The sequence below is a fragment of the Rhipicephalus sanguineus genome, chromosome 7 (assembly GCF_013339695.2).
Source record: "Rhipicephalus sanguineus isolate Rsan-2018 chromosome 7, BIME_Rsan_1.4, whole genome shotgun sequence".
Taxonomy (NCBI): Eukaryota; Metazoa; Arthropoda; class Arachnida; order Ixodida; family Ixodidae; genus Rhipicephalus; species Rhipicephalus sanguineus.
The window spans coordinates 34788292-34812147 of NC_051182.1; the positions used below are offsets into that span (position 1 = coordinate 34788292).

The 23856-nt window shown below is 46.5% G+C and overlaps 1 protein-coding gene across 6 annotated transcripts in view; it reads right to left on the reverse strand.

Annotated features, from left to right (window-relative positions):
- Window positions 1–23856, reverse strand: part of LOC119399394 (uncharacterized) — a 137337-nt gene that overhangs the window by 22537 nt on the left and 90944 nt on the right. For all 6 annotated transcript variants that reach the window (XM_037666210.2, XM_037666207.2, XM_049417680.1 and 3 more), the window contains 2 exons: window positions 13986–14005; window positions 3504–3565 (listed from right to left, as the gene is read on the reverse strand). In XM_037666210.2, the coding sequence (XP_037522138.1) occupies window positions 3504–3565; window positions 13986–14005 (82 nt within the window). The remainder of the gene's footprint in view (window positions 1–3503; window positions 3566–13985; window positions 14006–23856) is intronic.

The following is a 23856-nucleotide window of genomic DNA, read 5'->3' on the forward strand; positions in this document are numbered from 1 at the left end:
TTTGTATGGGCTTCGTTGGTGCCCTGATTCCGCAGTGCCTGCGTGACTGCTCATGTCTCCACCGAATCAAATGCCTTCTCGTAATCTATCAAGGCTATGTATAGGGGTTGGTTGTATTCAGCGCATTTCTCTATCGCCTGATTGATAGTATGAATATGGTCTATTGTTGAGAAGCCTGTACGAAATCCTGCCTGGTCCTTTGGTTGATTGAACTCTAATATCTTATTAATTCTGTTATCAATTACTTTTGTAAATAGCTTGTAGACAACGGACAGTAAGCTGATGGGCCTGTAATTTTGCAGGTCCTTGACGTCCCCTTTCTTATGGATCAAGATGACGTTGGCATTCTTCCAAGATTCTGGTATCCTCCCCGTCAAGAGACACTTCGTATACAGGGTGGCCAGTTTTTCTAACATAATCTCTCCACTGTCTTTCAACAGGTCTGATGTTATCTGATCTTCACCTGCGGCTTTGCCTCTTTGCATTCCCTTTAAAGCTATCTTTACTTCTCCTGTAAATACTGGTGGGATGTCAGATTCCTCTGGGCCATTACTGCTTCTTACGTTATCATCCTGGCTGTATCGGTGCTGTACAGATCTCTGTAGAACTCTTCCGCTACCTAAACTATTCTATCCTTATTGGTTTTGACCTTGCCTTCCTTGTCCATTAATGCATACATCTGATTTTTGCCTATGCACAGTTTTGTCTTCATTGCTTTGAGGCTCCTTCCGTTCTTTAGAGCATGCTCAATTCTCTCCATAATATACTTTCTTATGTCGGCTACTTTACGCCTATTGATTCACTTCGAAAGCTCCACCAGCTCTATTTTGTCTGTTGCGTTTGAGGCTTTCATGGCTTGACGTTTCTTAATGAGGTTTTTCGTCTCTTGGGATAGCTTACCAGTGTCCTGTCTAACGACTGTACCCCCGACTTCGACTACACACTCCTTAATGATACTAGTCCTGTACATGAGTGTTCCTTCTTAGTCCTTGTCGATTTTCGCGCTAGCCAATTTTCAAGTCAGACTACGATTCATTCTGTCAACGCTAAGGTCGGTTTCCTCGGTCAAAGCCGCGTACCTATTCTGAAGTGAAACACTGGATTCCTGTACTTTCCCTCTCAGAGCTAGTTCATTATTCGGCTTCTTGCGTATCAGTTTCTGCCGTTCCTTCCACAAGTCTAGTTGAATTCTAGATCTTACCATTCTATGGTCACTGCATCGGATCTTGTTAACTATTTCCACATCCTGTACAATGCCCGGGTGGACACACATTATGAAGTCTATTTCATTCTTAGTTTCGCCATTAGGACTCCTCCACGTCCACTTACGAGTAGCTCGTTTTCTGTAGAAGGTATTCAGGATCCCTAAATCGTTGCATTCTGCGAACTGTGCTAGTAACTCCCCTCTGGCGTTTCTAGAGCCGATGCCATATTCCCCAACTGCATGATCTCCAGCCTGCTTCTTGCTTACCTTTGCATTAAAGTCGCCCATCAGTACAGCATACTGTGTCTTTACCTTACTCATTGCTGATTCTACGTCTTCGTAGAAGCGTTCAACCAGTCGATCATCATGGCCGGATGTAGGCGCGTAGGCCTGTACTACCATCTTGTACCTCTTATTAAACTTAATTACGATACATATCACCCTCTTATTAATGCTATAGTATTTCTCTATATTGCCAGCTATATTTTTATGAATAAGGAACCCCACTCCTAGTTCTCTTCTGTCAGCTAAGCAACGATTGCATAGGACGTGTCCGTTCTTCAGCACTGTATAAGCCTCCTGTGGCCTCCTAACCTCACTGAGGCCTATTACATCCCATTTACCACCCTCTAATTCCTCGAATAGTACAGCTAGACTCGCCTCACTAAATAAAGTTCTAGCGTTATACGTTGCCAAGTTCAAATTCCAATGGCGGCCATTGGCGGCAGGCCGCTTGGCTTAAGATGCGCTAGATGTGCCCCACGAGTGCTGTGGGACGGTGGCGGCATTGCTTCGAACAAAAAAGCACTCCATCTCCCGCCAAAGGGGACAATGAGGCGGTGCAAAGCAGCGTTTCGGCATCTCGAGCCCACGTATCAGAGGGGTGTGGAGAGGGAAAGTCGAGAGGGGAGGGGAGAGGGGGAGTAGAGAGGCAGAAAGGAGAGGGGGAGTGGAGAGGGGAAAGTGGAGAATGGAGTGGAGAGCTGTAAAGAGGAAAGGGGGAGAGGAGGTGTGGGGAGAGGGCTTGCGCATACGCAGTAAGGGTGGTCACGCCGCACACCACCACCACCACCAGATTGAACTCCGCCATAAGATGCTTCGCATCTAAAAGGAAGGAGTACGAAGGAATAAATCTGACTGATGCATGATCAAGGAGAGGTACGGCGAGCCTACCGCGTCTCCATGGTAAGGCCCTCAGAGGCACGTGTGACACACACGCAGTCGTACCCTTAGGCGGCGTCGCACGACGACAACTCGTGAACTAAGGTGGACCAACAGCTCCTTTTAGGAGCGAGCGTTAACTCTGGCATTGAAATAAATAGAGGAGGCGTTATAAAAAGCCACGCAATCTTTCTCTTGGTTTTTCTTTTTCATCTGTATTTCATTGACGTATTTCATTGGCGGAAACGAAGTCCGCAGATCACTGCCGATGATGTTAGTGAGGTTAGAGTGTACTAGAAGAGCACTCTACTGACGTATTTACTTGACGTAAATACGCGAGTGAAGTCTCGGTGGACAGCGGCATAAGCTTTTGTGTTAAAAAAAGACTGGTAAGCGAAGAGAATGAAGATGCGAATAGAGCAAAAGTACCTGTCATAGCGACGGAATAAATTATTCTTCCGAAAAAATTAAATTTTGTGTATTTCAAATATTTAGTGGGGGTTCCACACGAAAGAGCCTCACTCGAGTATAGGACGAACCATAGTTTTTTTGGGAAGAGTTTTCTATTAGGTGTCGCCGAACGCAGCGTACGTTCCGCACAACCTACCTTTCTGTGAGCATGGTTGCACATGAATTCGAAGTAATGTCAGCAAGACTCCTCTTGAGTTGACACAAGACATAGATATTTATACTCGTGCACATTTTCTTGAACAGAACCATTAAACGAATAAGGGATCGAGCGTTTGGTAAATTACATTGAAATATTTTTTTTCGGAAGTTCATTTGCAATCGCCAAGTATCACACCATGATCTAATTGAGGCGAATGAATCACTAGGGAGAGTAAATAATGTTTTTTCTTTCTTTTTTGGCTTTCTTGAAATCTCTTTCCGGCTGGCGCTTTGTATGTGCACGTATACCTAATAATACCACACTAAACAGCTGGAAGTCAGCGCTCTTTGTACTTGTCTCAACTGACGTCATTGCTTTTATTTTTAGCACTCTTACATAAAGGCTAGAAGAAATCATTTTCTTTCATAAATAGGAGTATATGAAGGAGTTTAGTATTCTAAGAAGCAATGCCCCTGCTTTACAATAATCGAATGAAGTGCACAAGCAAAAAGGTAATTGTTAGCTTACCATCAGCCTTCACATTCAGTAATACAGCATATGGTTCCCATTTTACATGAATAACTGATGACCTGGAAGGAGAGGCACATAGATTTGAGAAGTAGGTAATGGCGATCTGCAAAAGGTTTGACAGGCTTTGGCGCGTGACGGAATGAATAAGGCCGATTCTGACACTGTTTGTGTTGAACGCGCAAACATTTCTTAGTTCCCAGGCATGCATGGTATACACATCATGCCCTTGAAGGAGCCAAAAAACAGTTTAGTTGTTGAAAGCCCTTGTTGAAAATATGGTAATTTGTATTTTCTCCGCGTCTTTGCAGTGCTATTTCGAAGTTTCTTTTCAGTGGACAATAATAGATGTATTACATTCACAACATACCTCGCCGTTAACGATATGAGGGCACACATTCGATATTTCTGCAGAGTCGCAGGTCATTGTCGCAGCCTCTGCGGAGGCACAGCAGCCTCCGGAGAGACTGCTTTGCCTCTCCGGAGATCGCAAGACATGTTTTCGAAGATCGTTACCACACGTAGGGGCGGCCTGCCGTCGGGCTTTGCACCAGCGCCAGGACGACTGTCCCTTCTTTGCTGTCTATGACAACCACAAGTAAGCTTTGTGATTCCAAGAATTACAAAAAAAGAGCAGTTATTGTGTAATGGCCTTAAATAACTGGTATTATTATTACTGAACCTAGAATAGAGCCAAATGTGGCCCATTTACACCCATTGATTGCCTTCATCTTCCACCTTCACTGGCTTTGTTGTCATCCCGGCCAGCCAAATGACAATCTAGTTCATGGTGCGCCACAAGACATCAACGGTAGCAGACCCGACCCCCTGCGTGCAGCCATTATTTAGGTCAGTGGTCTCAAACACGCGGCTCGCGAACCTTTCGCTAACGGTTTGACCCGCAGATGACTGTCTCGGTGCGTCAGATTTCTATGAGTTTCTTGACCATGCAGCTTCCCGGCGCGACGTCGACGGGTTGGTGTCATGATCGCTATGATCGACGTGCCTACTTAGGAGAAGACCTCATGGTGAACAAGTCACCTCTCCGACCGAGCATGACCTGCAACTGGTCATAAGGATAGTTTCCGCACTTGAAGGAAATCCGAACATTTCTTCTTTTGCCAAGCGAGGCAAAAGGCTGATGGCTTTTGCCATCAAGCCAGTGCGTTTAGAAGTTTACGTTGCCTTGTGCTTCACAAGGGATAAAGCTTTGTCACTTTGCGAAACGGCACACGCAATGTTTTCTCACCCATTGCGATTGATAACGCTCGGTTCGGGTAGCATACAAAGACGTGACTGATCTCAAGCAACCTTTGCGTGTGGTAACCCCTGCGGTGAGGATTGGTTGAAACAACCGTGGAACAAAAAAGTGTTTGTTTGCGAATCGCCATGCTGATCGTATTCATTCCCGTTATTGGTATCTATATGTTCTCGAATCCTGGCGCCTGATCCTCTTGCGATGTGTCTCGTATATAAAATATGGGAAATGCCTTTTTTTTTGAAATCGCAACATTAGCGTTATTCGATAAAATGGCAACGTTAGCGAATGTTTGTGGAGAAAACAATCAGTCAACAACAGGCGTGCTCCAATGTTTCATTGTAAGACCAGCTCTAGCCCTTCACTTGAGGAACTGCGAGTGACTGCAAAATTGGGGCTTCTTTGCCTCCTCGTCCCTCTTCCACTTTGAATCGCTGCGGCTGTGTAAGGACGAAGACTTTTTCTTCTCTCTGCCAATTCACGTCGCTCAACCCAGCCATATGGGAGGACTGTATTTCAGTGGTTCTTGCGGTTGGCTCAGGAGGACAAATCAATTGTTTCATAGCCCGATTTAAACAGGCAGGTCCAGCAATCATGAGATGGAAGTCAGCTACGAATGAAGCGCCCGCTCTGAACTGTTGAACTTGTATTCCCATGCATATTCTATCTGTTAAACAGCGAAGCAGTTTAAGCTCGGCGTTGGTCGGTGCGGCGTTCGCAAAAACACGGCCTGGCTTTTGTGGATATGCGCCACTGAAAGTAGCCCAACTAGCCCAACTTTCAATACTATTGAAAGCAGATATGTACCAAGCAGCTCCTAGCGTAGCCATTCATGTCTAGTGATGGCCAATCGATAACCAGTCAACAGTGAACTGATAATCGATCAACAACCAATCATTTGCAGAAAATGCTTGGATGTGCTTAGCGTGGCCCAAATGCATGCCAACGCTTAGAGATAGCCAATCGATAACCCATCAGTAGGTAATAGACCATCGATCAATAACTAATACAATATAGAAGATGCTTGGATGAGCTTAGCCTAACCCAAACATGCATGACCGATACGTTGTGATAAACAATTCATAGCCAAAGAATAATTTAGAAAATGCTTGCTTATGCTTATCCTATAAATGTATAGTATAGTATAGTGTGGTATAGTATAGTATAGTAGTGAAGTATAGGGGAAGGTAAGTGATAATGATGAGGAGGGAAAGGAGAAGGTGAGAGGGTAAACTATAGCGTAGTCTTGCCTTGTATAGTATAGTATAGCAAGGGGTGGCAAAGGAAAGTGAGTGTGGGGAGAAGAGAAAGAGGAGGGCAACGCCACCAGCGCCGCTCTTTCCTCAGTCTTCGCACAACTAGTGTGTAGCCGCCCCAATTTTTGCCCCTTCAAACTCGACCTGACTTAAGCTAAGACAAGCAAGACAGAGTAAAGAACCTTAGAGCCCTGAACTGTTTGTAACGAGGGAAGAGCAGCGAAGCTGGGGAAGCTTTCTGACGATGAGGCGTCGCGCATGCGTTTGGATTTACTCGTGTGATTGTCATCCGTGGCATAGGCTCGACTGCGAAGCGCATATTCGCAATTGTATACGCGCTGACATTCCTTGTAATGTCACTGCTCCTCTTTGGAAAGCAGGAGAGGCGTCCTGCCCATGGCGAGCCCAAAGAGCAACTGAACCCGTTGCTAGAGCGATCTCTTGCGCCGTGATACAATGGACAAACGCAGTCGGTGGACGATATGTATTGGAGAAAGACTATGACGTCTTACTAATGGCGCCTGCGCTCATCACAGCGAACGTACCTGCGTGTTCACGCTCGTGTAGGTGCCAGTGTGAGCTAGGTCAAGTAATGAAGAAGCGAGACCTAGGGTTCTACCAAAAGCGCAATGTAATGCAAGCTCTTTAAAAAGCTAACTTTGAAAATTCCGCAACCCGGCGTTTAATGCGACGCCACGAGATGGCGCGACGTGTTTGTGTGAATTAGAATCACTGTATATGCTACCTTTAGATAGCAGAGTTGCGCATAGGTCTGGCTAGCAACCACAGCTATGCGGCGAAGCTGCGCTCTCTTTTTGCAGGCGACGTGCCTACCGTGTCGCCGATCAGCATGCTTGGCGTGTCGAAGACCGGTGATTAACTTGACAGTCGATGACTAGTGCCAGTCAAATTCACTGCGGCGTCGTCGTCAAAAAAAAATACAAAAATTGGCCCGAACGTGAGCTTCTCCGTAATGTATGGTTGCTCGCGGTGTTTGGAAGACAGATGCGAAACTCTGCTACCTAAAGGTAGCATATACAGTAACTCTAGTGTGAATCAGAGCCATATATACCCTTCGGGAGAGTTTGGCGATTGTTTCATCTCGCCGCACTCCGAGCTGCGCCCCAGCGCCGCCCTCTTCTCGTGACGTAAAGCCTCTCTCCTCGCCGGCGGAGGCGGGCGGCAGTGGCGACAGCGCGGCGCGGAGTTCGGCGCTACCGCCCTGCCGCTTCGGAGAGACGCCGGCGCGCCGTGCTTACACGATCGCTGAGGAGCGCGTGTAGGTTACGAAGGTCTTGTGCGAAGCCGCGCGTATTCATGGAGAGTGCTCCTCGCATTTAAGCGTGAATTTGTTGCGTGCGATGGGCTGCTGCTGCGCGGTTGGCTGTTCAAACAGCAGCGCGCAGTGTTTCCGCCTTTTTAGGCTTCCGAAGGAAAAGAAGCGACGACGCCTTTGGATCAGAAACATCAGACGCAGAAAATGGACCCCGACCGACTGCTCCGTGCTATGCGAGGCACTTACTTGAGTGTTTAGCTTCAATATTGCTGGTATTATAAACAGCGTTCCATTAACACAAACTTATTATTTGTTGTGCAATGGGGCCTTTTCAGGCGCACAAACTTTAAGAATAATATTGTCACGCTGAAAAAAAGAAGTTTTATGGTTCGCGTTTCGATTGCTTGGGCAGATTGAAATTTTGCAGCGATCACGCTATAAGTGTCAAGCGTGATGTGTTGCGTTTACGTAATTTATCGCGCTTTGTGAGCACGAGCTGGGCATGTTACCGTGATGTTGTGAGGGGAAGATTTATTTCGATAATGTTGCCGCTTGTGTACATGCTACCAGTTTCGCGTTTAATTCGCGCATGTAAATTAATCTGCGCCTCTGAGCTAAGCGAATGTGCCTTGCGCTTTTTAGTCATGCACGTGTAGTGCACGATGTCTGTGCTCGTGCAGGAAGCTCTTCCACTATAGCAAGGGGCCCTTACGTGCTCGATGAAATTTCGTGATTAGGAAGTATAGAGCGCGAAGAAGTTGAGCAAAAAAATGATTTTGTAAAGTAAACGAACAGGATGTCCGCTATCAGACTAGCCGAACGAGGTACTGTTTTCATTTACCACGTGCCTACTGGGGGCCTCCCACCTGCTCTGACGAAAACCTTAGATGCCTCAGCAAACGCGAAAATTGACCGCCGGCGTCCGCGGCGTCGGCGTCCCGTGTGGGCGGCGTCAACACGAGAGATGTCAAAGATCATCACATAATGACGTGACCATACGACCAAAGATTGTGACGTCATCATGACGTCGAATAACGTGACTTCACGCGATGACGTCAGCACATGACCAGATATGGTGTAGAAAGATTGCAGTGCCTCCGATCTTGGAGGCAGTGCAAAACAATGTTAGGTCGCAAAGATTTCGAGGGGGGGGGGGGGCGTGAGGAACAATACATCAACTGAAGAAAAGGAAGACGGCTTTCGCCTTCGAGTGGTCTTAGGCGAATGCATAAGGGTCCCTGTGAGTTTTTTTCTCTCTTATTAGAGAGTTTTAGTGCTGGGGACTCCAAGCCGCTTCCTTATTCACCCTCTTACGTTCCCTTGTACTCTCAGCCGCACCCATGGACTATACAAAGGATCGTAAGGTGCTTACGTACGCAAGACACTTTGGGGTCCCGGCACTAAAATTCCCCAAGAGGGAATTTTAGGGCTCGAGCTCCCAAGCCCCTTGTTTACGCCCGCTTTTGCACTTTTGCGGCCTTAATACAATTACATGCGCTGGTATCTCTGTTTCTTTGTAAATCAGAGCTGTTTAAGCTTGGAGAATCCCCGTTAGTGGCGAATAAAAATTATCATAATCATGAACCGGTACGCCCGTCCTCTTCTTTATCTTCTGCTTTGCTGCCAGAAAACGTGCACAGACTTTTCCGGCGTGGTATGCAACGATTCTCACGTAACACTTGTCACCTGACATGTTCCAAAAATCACACCTATTATATATGCTAGTCACAGAGTCACATCACGCAATACCAATTTTGGTGTATATCAAGCAAGCGAAACGGCCGCCAGCGCTCCATGAGCGTGGCACGTAAGTCATGTTGTACATGACACGCGTGTCATGATTTTCACATTAACTCCCGTTATTTATGTTCGTCATACAGTGATGTCGCGCACTACCAATCTTGGTGTATATCAAGCTAGCGCAACGGCCGCCAGCGCACCATGAGCGTGGCACGTAAGTTGTGCTGTACATGACACGCGTGTCATGATTTTCATAATAACTCCTGTTATTTATGTTCGCCATACACTCTTGTCAAGCCATACCAATTTTGGTATATCTCAAATTAACGAAACGGCCGTAAGAGCCCCAAGACTGTGGCTTGTAAATCATGCTGTACATGACATGAAAGTCATGATTTTCATGTTATGACCAGTCATTTATGTTTGTCATACAGTCACATTATGCCATACCAATTTTGGTATACACCCCATGAACGAAACGGCCAGGAGAGCACAAATTCGTAGACGGCTAGATAGGTAAAGAGACAGATAGATGCGCTCGAAGTCGCAGAAGTTCGCTAAGAAATGCTTCGCATTTAAAAAAAACCTAGACGCAAACCCACAGGTCTTCACAGCTCGAAAAGTCACCGATGATCACGATACTCCCTCATGCGAAATCTGAGCGCCGCTTTGTGTTGAGGCCACGCGAACTGTGTTTGTATTTCTGGCTATGCGCATTGGAACATTCGTTACATATTGCCACAGAAACTGCCAGTGCTCGAGTGCTACGCACGCCACTCTGTGCATTGCAGGCGTAACCGACATCCCCATCACAACAAGCGAGACAGTAGCAACGCACCCACCCGTCCTGCATGCGCACGAGCTCCGACCAAAGGGCGAGCACGCATGACGCAGGAAGAAAGCGATGTTAGAGGTCAGTGGCTCGTGATATCGACAGAATCCACGTTCGCTGTTTTTCGTCCTCGTTCGCTCTATCGGTTACGCCGACTACGCCAATGGCGATGCCGAACAACGTAGGAACAGACGCCTAAGAGCTGCGCTCTAAAAGCACAGCGCGTATCGTAGAACGTCGTGGACTCGAATCGGAGTGCACAACTCAGTTTCACGATGATTTGGACACGTCTAATTCACGCCATATTCTTCATTAAATTTGAATAACTATGTTCTTGCACAATTTCACTTTCGCAATTTGTTTAGGAGCGCTACATTTCACGAATGAACAGCGTGTACATTGCCTCAGCCGTGCGCCCATCGCGCGGAAAGACTATATATGGCAGACGCCACCGGAGCGGAGGCGTGGCGGTGACGTGAACAGCGTCATCGTCGCGCCGCGACGTCACTTCCCCGCCCATTCGCCAGACTCTCCCCATCGACGGCTCTAGTGTGAATTAGGGTGCCGCAACATCTGTGCCGCCTACCCCGGGAGCAGGGACGTAATGCCCTTTGCCCAGCTGAACGCCTTACTGAGGCGACGTTGGTGACGTGGACGCCGCCTCTTCTTAAGGTGACGTGCAAACATAATAGAAAAGCGCGTGAAACTGCAGAAATAACACTCTTTGAAGAAAAGTTGGGTAGATTTCACGCCTTGTGGGAATTGGTTTCATGCGAATCACTCATTCAGTAGTTGCATGCGGCATGTTTGTGGCTTTGAACCAAGCGTTACCAGGTGGATCGACGTCTTTCCGTAAAAGTAGTGGAAGCATCGTGGGCTTGAAAAGCACGTCGTGAACACTTGCCTTTAAAGGATAACTTATGGCCTGACGTAATGTAAGCACTTGCGTTACAGCACCTGCGTCAGTATTATCGACACGAAGTGCACTTTATGGCGCAATGATGTGAATATCATACATAATTTTGGTTATCGTATTCCTCCGAGGCCTATGAAAGCATGAATATAGCTTGCTGAATCATAGGAATAAAAATGTAGTATATTAAACTGCTATATAAGCGCAGCCAACACTGGAACCACAATGAGTGTTAACCTGACATGACGCCTGTTTCGTAGGAGTACACATGTAGTGCTTATTGCTTTATTATAAAATTAGATATCCAGCAGAACAACCATACTTGACGTTGCACCGACATCACGCCTGCATAGGGTGTTTTTCCACGCAGAATGCTTGGGTCGGATTCCTGCTGGGATCCTAATTTTTCTTCTTTGCATTCCTCGGGTCGATGCTGTCGATGTCGGTTTCTTTTAAAGGTCTCGCATTTAAATTACCACTCTCTGTTCTCGCCGTTCCTGGGTACATATAAACCATCAATCACCTGTGGCGCATACCTGTATACAGCGGCCCTTGTTAAACGGGCATGTTCCGCACGTGTCTGCAGGAAAGTGTTTGACGACGTACGCGACAGGATTTCGACGTTATTCCTGTCATGACCAGACAGTTGTATTCGTCAAACCCTCTTACCCTCCCTTGGCAATTTTGATCTACACAGAGTTAAGGAGGTGATCACGAGAGCACCTAGACCTAGGCGGCTATTTAGATAGATGGACAGATACGTAGATAGAAATGCTCTAATCACCTTGAGTTCGCTGAAGAAACTCTTTACATTCAAAACAATGGACTAAGGATTACATTCAAGGCGTCTGCCATAGTGCTCGTCAGCGTGCTCCGCCACAACATGACGGATCTGTCGCAGTTGTTGCCACCTTAAACAAGTCTACGTGAGTATTCTTTTATCTTAACACTAAACAGATTTGCTGTAATATATCTTCAGAGACGGGTATTCTTCACACCTAAGTTATCTCAGCTGCAACGCTTTCCGGTGTGTAGGATTCCAGGGTGTAGGGCGCTTGTCACGGTAATTTCGGCAGCAACTTTTCAATTCTGCAACCGAGAAAGAGTCCCACCTGGCACCATCAAAACGAATGTAATAAAGAGCGCAGCATTTTCAAGAATTTGTTGAACAAGTGAAGCAAAGCAATATTATAGGTACTGTTCGTTGTTGTCGCCGTATCACTGGTAATTAAATTTGGTGGCGAGCGATATAAGGCAAATACGTTGAATGTGTTCCTGTTGCAATGTGCTCCAATCACAGGCAAAACGGCCGCAGCGTCTATAAGATTTAGCAAATTTTTGTAACTGCGCAAAGACAGGACGAAAACAGGAACATTGACGCACACACACACTCCGCTTTGTGTGCGCCTCTATGTGCTTTTTTTAGTATTGTCTCTTTTGCGACGTTGAATATATTCCATTTATCTATGAAGCGGACTTGCCCAACAACATGCCTCGAACCTACAAGCGCGCCTCTGTTTGGTATCAAGCCTTGTGGGAGTGCACATTTTCATAGGTATATTAAGACCGCCTAAAATGGGAAAATCCTTCTGACATTTCACACAAAAGTGAGAATAGTTGCATCTCCTTAACACCGCACCATCAGTGCCAAGTCTCATTGGAGGTTCCGACACGAGACCAGCAGCCGGATGATAGATGACGCGGCGATTGCGCATAGCTGCACCCTCGAGATTAATGTAGATCTGTGAGTGGGATTAGAGTGATCGATGTCTGGCTGCGTGCTTGGCTTTATTTCCTCGCCGGGTTTTATAGCATCGCACTGATAGTAATACAGTTCGTATTACCTGCGTGCGTTCTGTAAGTATTGGGAAGTTTCAGCAATACGGCTACTTGGCCTCGTTGACCAAATTTAAAGATATCAGTTTAATATAAATATATCATGATGACTGAACATACATCAGCCACGTATCTTATTGACTTCGAAATAATGTTTACGTTCTTCGCAGGCCCGTAGCCGGGAAATTCTTTTTTCGGGGGAGGCCACTTGCTGAAAACCTTGTCTATTTGGTAAAAAACACCCATTTCTTATTACAGTAAAACGTCGGTGATGCGAATCTCGCGGGGTTACCAAAAATATTCGTATCATCCGAAATTCGTATCACCAGAAAACATGGAAAATTAGTATGTGATAAAAGAAAGTTGGCATACGTCTTGATTTAGTGTTTCTCAGGGCCGCAGCGACGTCATGAACAGCTCTGAATGATTGCCAGTAAAGTTTTTATACATCAACGATCATACTTGTACTTGTAAATATCAGGTGCATGCGCGCGTGTGTAATTCATGGAGCAGCTGTGTTGTGCCCCGTGACCACCAGTAGCCCCTTCCTAATCTTGCTACGCTTTTCTGCATGACACCAAAGTAGTGCCGCGAAAGTGACTTAGGAAGCGCTTTGCACACGATAGATAGACGCCAAGCTCCTTCGCCAAGACCGTCCACTTCGTATCTTGGGGTCTTCATCCACCTTTAATGGGACTTCATGACGGACCCGCAGCCGAAGTTTGTCTTGTTTCATAGAACGTCTGATCGCGCGGACATGCCTAGCATTGACGTGGCAGGCACGTGTTAACACAGTACAAATACGCTGCTGCCTCGAGCACAGCAGCACGCGTCAACACGCAAAAAAAAAAAAAAAAAAACGCGACGTCAACATCATCTGTGATCTAAACGCGAAGGCGCCTAAAGGCCTCCAAGATTCGCGTGCACTATCTCGGCGGCAACAACGCGCCCGCGCGTAACTGCCGCGTCTTCCGCGACAGCGCGGGCAGCACCTGCTCGTACCATTGCGCTAGCGTAAGTTCGTATCAAACGTCGCGGGGTGCAAATCGGTCGCAACAACCGTACTCCAGTACATTACAGGCTAATAGGCCTTGGCCGAAACCACAGAAAAATTCGTATCACCCCGAATTTCGTACGAGCCGTGATCGTATCACCGAGGTTTTACTCTATTTATTTTTGGTAAAAACCCCTATTTCACCAAACTTTCGGCGGAGGGGGGGAAGGAGGGGGCTAGGGACCATGGCTACGGGCGAGGTTCTTGGCCTCTTTTTGTAAACAGCTTGAAAAATGTCCTGAGGACTAGTGTCGAATGCATTCATGTGATCGTTGTGTAGGTATATCAAGTATAGTAAAAAATTGTAACATACGTACTTTGGTCGCCACTCTTTTCCCTGTGAAAAAAAAAAAAAATTAGCAGTCCATTCAGAATGCAGCCCACGCATTTTTTTCCAAAGTTCTACGTTACCAGAATTAGTAAGGTCACGTAGGGTTTTTAATCGCATGATGAGCAAAAGCAAAACACAATCGTGGTTTTTTAAGGTCCTATCAAAAATGTGTCGCAGCGCTTCTTGTATATATATATATATATATATATATATATATATATATATATATATATATATATATATATATATATATATATATATATATATATATATATATATAGTGTGAGCGCAGCCATTAACTATTATTTGTCAACCGGACATATTATCATCATTTGTACAACTTCCTCATCTGTAGACATGATCATCAGTGTGTGTCAGCTCGAGCTCGACTCGAATAAAGCAACATGGCACAGCACGGCATTTCGCATGGCAAAAATGTAAAAGCTCCTATGCGCAGTCAGCCATAACGTCTCGTCACCTAGGAGAATGCATGAATGCCTGTAGTTGCATATTGTGGGATATCTGCCAATGTATCGGATGAACAATTTAGTCGAGGTGTTTGTAAGAAAGGTACACTCTTAATCAGGTCCCGCTTAAAGTGCTAGATATAGCCAGGAAGCCGGGCCTTTTTGTCTGATTTCCTTGATATAGCCCGCATTTCACCACGACCTAATTAAGAGCGTAGCAAATGTACAATAAGAAAAGCACCAAACCGGGAAAATTATCGGAAGGAAGTGCGATCACTGGTAGAATGAAAGAACTTGTCTACAAGGAACGTTCTTCATAGATTCTACAATATTTTCACTAAAGAAAGAGTACTGCGGGTTCGAAAGTAGACGGTCTCGTCTATTTTCCAGATTAATTTATATCAGAACAGTATTCTCGGGCGCAGCACTGGTGTCCCTTTCGCTTTGTTTACTTTGCTGCCGTAGCGCTGCCAGATATATATCCTAAAGTTATGAAGGCGAAAGTCTTATATGGCTCCTTAGTAAACAAACTGCAACCTACGGCGTCATCAACAGGAATTGTGCCAGAAGACACGTGTAGGGGATGCTCACATGCACTGGGTGAGCAGGCAATTTAAATCAGGGTAAATTAAGTGTGAATTAAAGTCAAGTAATGTAGCAGAAATTGCTAAGTAAATGAAAGTGATGAATAAGCGCATCAGTGAATAAAATGTGAAAAAAAGGGAAGTCGATGCATGTTACACATGAATCAGTTCATTTCAAAGTGAATGAAATGTGAATTAATAGTGAATGAAATGTCAGAGTGATTTAAAGTGAAATAAAGGTGAATCAAATAGAATTAGCAGCGAGTCAACCATGAGAGCATAGGCTTTCGCCTGTGCTGTGCTGAACGTTAAGCTGAACGGACTGTCGAATTCATTTGTGCTTGCCTTCGTAGATCTTATGCAGTGCACGCTTCTGACGGGGTGTAGTCAGAACAAAAGTACGGAATTGCAAGATAAAATCACTCATGTGTATACCGGTGCCTAGTGGTGCAGTTGGTTATCGTCGGTGCTCTTTTGTGTCTGAAAAAACACCGATGAACTAAGGTTTTAATTAAATGCGAAACACGTGGGAAACCGAAGACATCCTGTCTGTAGCTATCTGTTTATCTATCCAGATGACTAGGCCTGCTTGCTCAAGTGGATGTTCGATTAGTTTGTAATAAACAATGTAGTAAACTATACACATTTGCCACTATAATTCCGCAAGCTATAGTCCAGCGTTCCTTGATCCCGCAGGAATACCCCAATAGACACCGGTTGTCATATGTGCATCAGCTCATCGTAGCGTGTATTTCTTTTTGATGAAACTGACGTCTGCACTTTAAAGTGAGTGCCGACACTGCGACGTTGGACCATATGTTACCCTCGAACTGTCACACTCTACCCGAAGTGCCTTGAAGTACACGCTGCACACTGCTGAATTCATACGAAAAATTTCATCCACATTGTAAGGCCTCGCTAAAAGCCAAATAATGCGGCCCAGGCAAATTTACAGTGGCTGCTTCGCATGACATCGATTCCCACAAAAGTCGGGATCACTTGGAAGTCTTTTACCAGCTCCAATAGAAAACAAGAGCACGCCATTGATTTTATTACTTCTGTATAAATGACTCTTTCTTTGTCAAATTAATGGGAAAAAAAGACGCCCAAAGTTTACAGAACTGAAGAAGCCCACGCGTAATAAATTATTACTTTCGTTGTGGAAAATGTGTGGTTCTATAATTTGTTTAGTCATATAAATCCATTTAACAGGAGCAGGGTGATATGCAGTGAGTGCATAGCGCTGCCACTGGTTTGCAGCCTTCTTGCTTTTCGTCGTATCACAAGAGAGAAACACTTATTTGCAAAAAGTTCCCATGATGACGCAGTACAGGAGCACTTGATGGCTCCATGCAAGCTACGTCGACACCGGAAACGAAATAAGCGGACAACACTGTATATCTGTCACCTGCTTCTAGGTTCACTCATGGCAAACGTGCTTGGCAGTGCTACCCCTTGAGGTCTGCTTACAGAGTTGCTGATACCCGATGGGGCTTTCACAACAGTGAATAAAATCCAGCGCTCACTTAACGTAGCCTTTAGTGCTTCAGACGTAAACAAGTGTTCTTGATTTATCGTGTCACTATTATCAACAACTAGTGCCATTGAAACGCGATGGTATTAACCGGAAAGCGCGCAATATCACGCATGCGGCAAAGCCAAACAAAGACCACAAGTTCAAGGTTGCGCTATCAATAAAACGAATATTCCGGCTGTGAAGCATAGTCAATCCATCGGTTGAACGCTGCATAGAAGACGAGGAGCGGCACAATCGTCACTAGGATCAACTGAGTGTGTTCGAATAAAATAGAAGTCAGGGGGATTCGTTAAGAAAAAATGCGTTAAAGTCTAACAATTCTATTCAAAACTATCTATTCAAACTGTTCTAAACAGGTTAATACGGCAGTCCGGTCTCCTAGCAGAATCGCACTAGAAACTGCAGTATTTATTTGATTATTACATATTATTTCCATTTATTTACTTCTTTATCATTCAACATTGTTCAAGTGAACTTCTCAAGTTTAAACTGTGAATTCTTGGCCAATGCCCCAGAGTGGGTATGTGCCATTGTGTTGAAGGAACAAACATACAAACAAAACAAGCTTAACCATGCGGACGGCGGCTTGTCGATTTGTGCCCAATGTGGTGCCGCGAAACCCGGGAGAAAGGAACTTGAGAGGTGAGACCGAGTGGCCTTTACGACATCTCGACCACGTCTGTGGTATAGAAGACTTTCGTGACACCGCCGTTAGTTGAAGCTGATGTGCGAAGCCTAATCATCTCCAAGACAGAACCTGAAAAGTGACTTCCCGAGCACACACGGATCTTCGTCGTGTGAAACTTCTGTGTCGGCTACCACGTTTACGCCGACTTCGCCTCGCGACCCAGCCGGCCAGTTATTTCTTACATCGCCGAAACTGGACCGGACCATGGACGCCCCATTTGAAAGGCATAAGGCCGTCACGCCAATCATCGCAAGGATCGAAAGTCTTCTGCATGTGGAGTGCCCATCAGCACGTGATTTGTGGGATCTTCGTAAAATTTTGATTGACCACTATGATCTATCTGCTCAGAGCAATCGACAAAGAAGTTGAAGGTCGATATGACACCGATAATTTGGAAGCTGAGGCAGAGGAAGTCGTCGTTTATGTGCATCATGTGATTATATCAAGGGTCAGAGCAGACACACTAATCGCTCGGCAACCTTGCTTTGAGACCAGAAGGGAAAGGATTGGGACAGAAGTACAAGCGAAAGTACTCTCTTCGTCTATGGCGCCACTATCTGGCCATTGCTTCTTGAATAGCGATCTTGCCGCACAGAAGGTAGACGACTCAACCTCACGACAAATAGTGCAACATACTGGAGCAAACAAACTAGCGTTCCTACTGCAGCGAATGCAGACCGAAAGATCGACAGCGAGGAAAACGTCAACTTGGAAATACCTCTTCGACACCTTTGGAAGGGTCGTCAACGTGCAGTACCCATGAAGCTATTGAAGAGACAGGTGCATCACCTCAGGTGTACTTGGTGGAAGATACTTCTAGGATAGAAAAGCAGGAAGCCTTTGGAACCTCAAAAGACGAGCCACCAGATCTTGAGGATGAGTGCACGCCGAACATAGTAAATTCGGGTGTTATGCAGCCCTCAATTCTGTGTGTACGAGTGCCCGATGGAAGGAAATCAAGATCATTTCTTTAAGGGTAGAGAAATGTAAAACAGGCCACTTGGAAAGAGAAGCCTGTCGTCAGTACTTGCCATAGTCACCGCCCTTCGATTAAGCTACAGACGTCAAGGTGGAGAAGAATGTCTGTAGTGCAACCTATTTCAATCAAAAATCGAAATGCCGAGAGTGTCAGATCAGCGAATGGAACAGCTGTGACAAATGCCGAGGTTGAAGGCTGATGCTTCCAAGCTCAATGTAGCCAAGACTAGAAAATCAAGAACCTCGTGGAATAGTTTGCATAAGGGTTGTTCGTACCAAAACAGGGCGTTTCGGCGCAGCACTTCTTTAATAGACAGCAGGAACCGTCACGGCAGCCGAAGATGCAACAGCCGAGCAGACGCGAGTGGTTGGTTGGTTGGTTGGTCCTCAGTTACTTGGCGCAACCCACCACGGGGGATCGTCCGGATGCATGATGATGATGATGATGATCCTCTACTCATGGCTCACACCCACTCTGGGGGATTGGCCAAGAATTGTAGATATGAAGATTTAAAACTACTAAGTTAACACAAAAGACACGCACACATAAAAAGAACTAGTGCAATAATTATTTCTACATTTAGCCCAGACTTCTCAACCTAACTAAAAATTAGAATATTGAAATTACTGTGGTACCGAACGTCTTCTTTTTTATTGATTTTTTTTCTTATTGATTCATTGCTATTTTCGGAACAGGTTTGCATTTAAGAACTTAAAAACACATTCGTTTTGTTTCCTGAAGGAAAGCAATTACGGCATCAAAAACATTCCTGTGGCTGACGCCCAAATCCGAAGCACCGAAGGTGAGAATAGCGTCTATTGTTAAAATTATCCCCAGCTTAGCACAATGAGTTTCAAGAAGTCTTTTTCTTTGTAATATATAGCGGCGACACGATAAAAAATAATGCTCTATCGATTCGATTTCTGAACAAAAGTGACAGAGGGGAGATATCACCAGACCAGCCCTGTGTGCATATAGATTCAACGGGGGCACTCGGCATCGTAATCTAGTTAATAATACTTCTAATTGTCTAGTTTGACACCACTGAATTTTCCATGGAAATTTTAGATGTCTAAATCCGGATGCACCAACCCGAACTTCGTCTTCTCTCTGTCTGAGAGTGGTACCCTCTGCCTTTCGGAACGACGCTGATTTTCTTCATTACATTCATCTCCCCTCCGGAAAGAGAGCCATCCTGGAGACTTAGGGGCAGGGTGCTATAGGAGCATCATAGAAGGCTTGATCCGGCCTATATGCACAGTCTCGCTTCCGCGGCGTCGTTTATCAGAAGACGGCGCAAGCGGCTCAATGATGTAACTTACGGGTGATGATTGCTGGACGACGCGGTAAGGGCAGTGGTACTTCGAGAGAAGTTTTGATGACCAACCAGGTCTGGCAGAAGGAACCAGAGCAACACAAGTGAACCAGGGATATAGGATGCTGGGGCCTTCGAACCGTCGCGATGGTGTTTCTTGAGTTGCTGGTCGGAAGTGGTGAGGAATCCGGCAAGGTGGCGACACTCCTCCGCGTGTTTAGCTGCCTGGGAAATGGTTGTCGACTCAATGATGTCGGTATGGTGAGGAAGAATAGTGTCTAGCGTACAGGAGGGCTCGCGTCCGTAAAGTAGAAAGTATGGGGAGAATCCCATGGTAGTCTGAGCCGCAGTATTATGCGCGTACGTCACGAAGGTGAAAACGCGGTCCCAGTTTGAGTGATCAGAATCGACGTACATTAAAAGAATATCACCCAATGTTTGGTTAAAGCATTCTGTCAGGCCGTTAGATTGAGGATGATATGCAGTCGTGGTCCGGTGAATGATGCGACATTCCTTTAGAAGCGATTCAACGGCTTCGCGCAGAAATATGCGCCCTTGCTTAGTGAGCAGCTCACGTGGTGCGCCATGACGTACCACGAGGTGGTATAAAATGAAAGAACCGACGACACTCGCTGGTGCAGATGCCAGTGGTGAAGTTTCTGCTTAGCGAGTCAGGTGATCGATGGCAACGATTATATAGCGGTTTCCAGCAGAAGTGATGGGAAAAAGTCCGCACAGATCAATGCCGACACGGTCAGAGGATCTGGCAGGACAAGGTAAAGGCTGCAGAGGAGCGGGAGAACGAGTAGAGGTATCCTTTCGCTTTTGGCAAGCGAAACAGGAGCGGATGTAGCGGTGGACAAAGCGGTACATTCCACGCCAATAATAACGGTGGCGCAGGCGTGTGTAAGTATTCAGTACTCCTGCATGTATACACTGTGGATCGGCGCGAAAAAAGGCGAATATGTCTGAACGAAGATGTCGGCGAATAACCAAAAGCCACTTGCGCCCTTCAGAAAGGTAATTTCGATGATACAGCAAACCATCTCGAAGACAAGTGATGGAGTTGCCAAGGGTGGATCTGTGGCCTTGTTGGTGCGACATATGTATAGCGTTAAGCGCAGTACTGAATTGACGAGGATGGGACTTGCCGCCGCAGTTCTCTAGGGATGGGGTGTGATCGAGGCCTACATAAAAAATTCACGAGAGGCCACCCAGGGGTCTTTCTTTTGCTCCAGATGCATGTCACTGCCGAAACGTGAGGACGCGTCGTAGGATGACAAAGACGGGGACGAATCATCAGATGAAAGAGGTGACCGGGACAGAGCATCACCATCAGATTGTTTACGTCCAGATCGGTAAATGACGTGAACGTCGTACTCCTGGAGACGTAGTGCCCAGCGCGCAAACCGGCCGGATGGATCATTCAAGGAAGAAAGCCAGCATAATGTACGGTGATCTGTAACCATGCTAAATGGGCGTCCGTAAAGACAGGGTCGAAACTTGCCTATGGCCCATATGATGGCTAGACATTCCTTTTCGGTCACGGAATAAATGGCTTCGGCTTTAGTGAGCGCACGGCTGGTGTAAGAGACGACGTACTCGTGAAATCCAGGTTTGCGTTGTGCAAGCACAGCGCCGAGACCGACACCGCTAGCGTCCGTGTGCAGTTCAGTCGGGGCGAGTGGGTGAAAATGCCGCCGTATTGGGCGTGAGGTAAGAAGGCGGCGAAGTGTGGTGAATGCATCGTCGAATGCTGATGACCATCCCGTGAGGTCGCTGCTGCCGCGAAGGAGTTCAGTCAAAGGTGCTATGATGCATGCGAAGTTGCGGACGAAACGGCGAAGATACAAACGAAGGCCGAAAAAACTGCGAAGTTCTTTCGATGTCTGCGGTATAAGGAACTCAGCAACCGCACGAAGTTTTGTTGGATCAAAAAGAACACCCTCTCTGGAGACGACGAGAAGACGAGCTTTCTAGCGCCAAAGCAACATTTCGATTCGAGGGAAGTGAGCACTGCTTCCAAGCGTTGGAGATGCGTTGGAAAGTCACGCGAAAGTTTTACGATGTCAAACAGGTAGCAGAGACCCACCTGCCACTTCAGTCCACGGAGAATGTTGTCGATCATGCGCTCGAACATGGCAGGCGCATTGCAGAATCCGAATGGCATGACATTGAATTCCTACAGGCCATCGGGAGTAACAAAAGTGGAACCATCTGCCTTCCGGAACGGCGCTGATCTTCATTACAGTGCCAATGAAAACCGGTCGTCGACAGTAAAATTTCATCAAGGGTGTCGCGTTGAAAAGCATGGTTATGGAACAAGCATCACAAGCATCGCTGGAAGACCAAGTGCAGGAGAAAACCCGCATCAAACCACTTGGACTGACCTAGACTTGATAGAAATACTGACCAACAAACATTCTGTTCTTAGAATCTGTGCTTTAGTGTTCATCGTCAGGCGTCACTTTGGGGCGCGGATGATGTTGAAAACTGTAGAAGACGAGAAGTTCGAGTCAAGCAGAGGTCAGCGGGGGCTTCACCATGGGGACCAACGTTACTAGATCCTGCCAGTTCTCAAACTGCGGAGCTCCGCCTGACGCCGTTCTGTTGCACTCCGCGTGGGGGCGCGCGCGACGGAGTTTGCCCGGCAAGTTGCAGGATGTCGCGACAGACACGGACGGCCGGAAGACCGTTGTAAACAGCCCGCTGCAGTGTGCTTGGTAACGTTTGCGCGAGTACCCGCAGACGTTTGTGGACCGTGCTGGCAAGTGTATGAACCATGCCACGCTGTTTCGTGCCCGGGTGTGAAAGCGGGTACGATTCCGTTCTACCTTCGGGTGAGAAGAGACATTTTTCCAGCCGAGACGCCGAACGCCTTGCACTATGGCAGCGAGCAGTATCCAGGCAGGGCAAAAAGCTTTCAAGCACGTGTTCTGTTTGTGACCTTCATTTCCGCGATGGGGACATTTCGAAAGTCTTCGAGCACAACATTTGTGGTGAGCTGGTAACGATAGCGCGCGACAAATGGGCACTGAAAGACGACGCCGTGCCTTGGCTGCTTCCGAATTGCCCGAGCTACCTTTCGAAACCGACACGGAAATGCAAGGCTCCTGCTCGCAGACTCTCCCCGGCAAAAAGCAAGCGTCGAAAAGGACAAGGTGAGCAGTTGATTTCAGCAGTTGGTGATAGCAACAACGAAGCAGAAAACATCGGGACGACGGATAGTAGTGAACCTTTGTTTGACATGCTAACTCGCTTGGCCGAAGGGGGACAGAAGATTGAAGGTTGGTTTCGTGGCGTTGCTGAACAAACGGCACTACTGTACAAATTTAGCATAAGAAGTAACGTTCCCTGTGTGGAAACGTCAGTGGCGCTGTCGGAGAACCTCGAAGTAACTATCTGCGCAAATGGTCGAATCGTGCCTCGCAGCGTCCACGCCGGGGAGCCGAGCATTGAAATGAACTCGTTTGATGACTTGAAATGTTTGATCCGGTACATTGAAAAGCTCAAGCTGTGCCAGGGGTGCCCTGCTGAAAAGTACCCGAAGATCGCATCATCACTGGTGGCCACAAAAGAAGGTGAAAAGTGGGGACAGTGTTGTGTACTACTTAGCTGGATATGTTGTGCACAAAATGACCAAGCGTAAAGAGTGCCAGTTGTGTCTACAGGACGTTAGTTCAGAAGCTCCTGTCATTGGCTCTGATGCATACTTAACTACATGCCGGAGCTTCAAGGAAGGCAGCCTTAGGCACCCCAGCATCAAGATGCTACACTTCATTAGAGTTGTAAATGAATCTATTTCATTTTCTCTTGATCAGGAAGGTCTCTGTGCGGACCTGTTTTGGAAGGTCTTGGACGACTTGGATGAGTGCGATCTGACGAGGCTGGGTTGCGACCAGCACAAGCCCACGTTCACGTGTCAGATCCTGTATTTTTTCATCGTGACATGAATGCATTTCTACGCCAGGGATGTCAAGCGACGCCTTCAAACCCGCGAGAAAATTGCCATCGCCACCAAGAAAGCTCGCCTATTGTGAAGCCTTTGAACATTTGCATTGTGGGCGTGTGCCTTGGGCCTCGGCAATAAACGCATTTCGCGGCACTGATAATAAAAGTTCCTCTTTTTTGCTCAGTTTTTTGTTTGCAGTAACGAATATCCGCAAACATTGGCCGAACGTTTGCGGGCAGCTTCGCCGCTATAGCATTGCTTTTCATTCCGCTCATATGTATATGAAGTTTATTGCTACGTAAACACAAAACATGAATAAGTAGCAAGGATGGAGG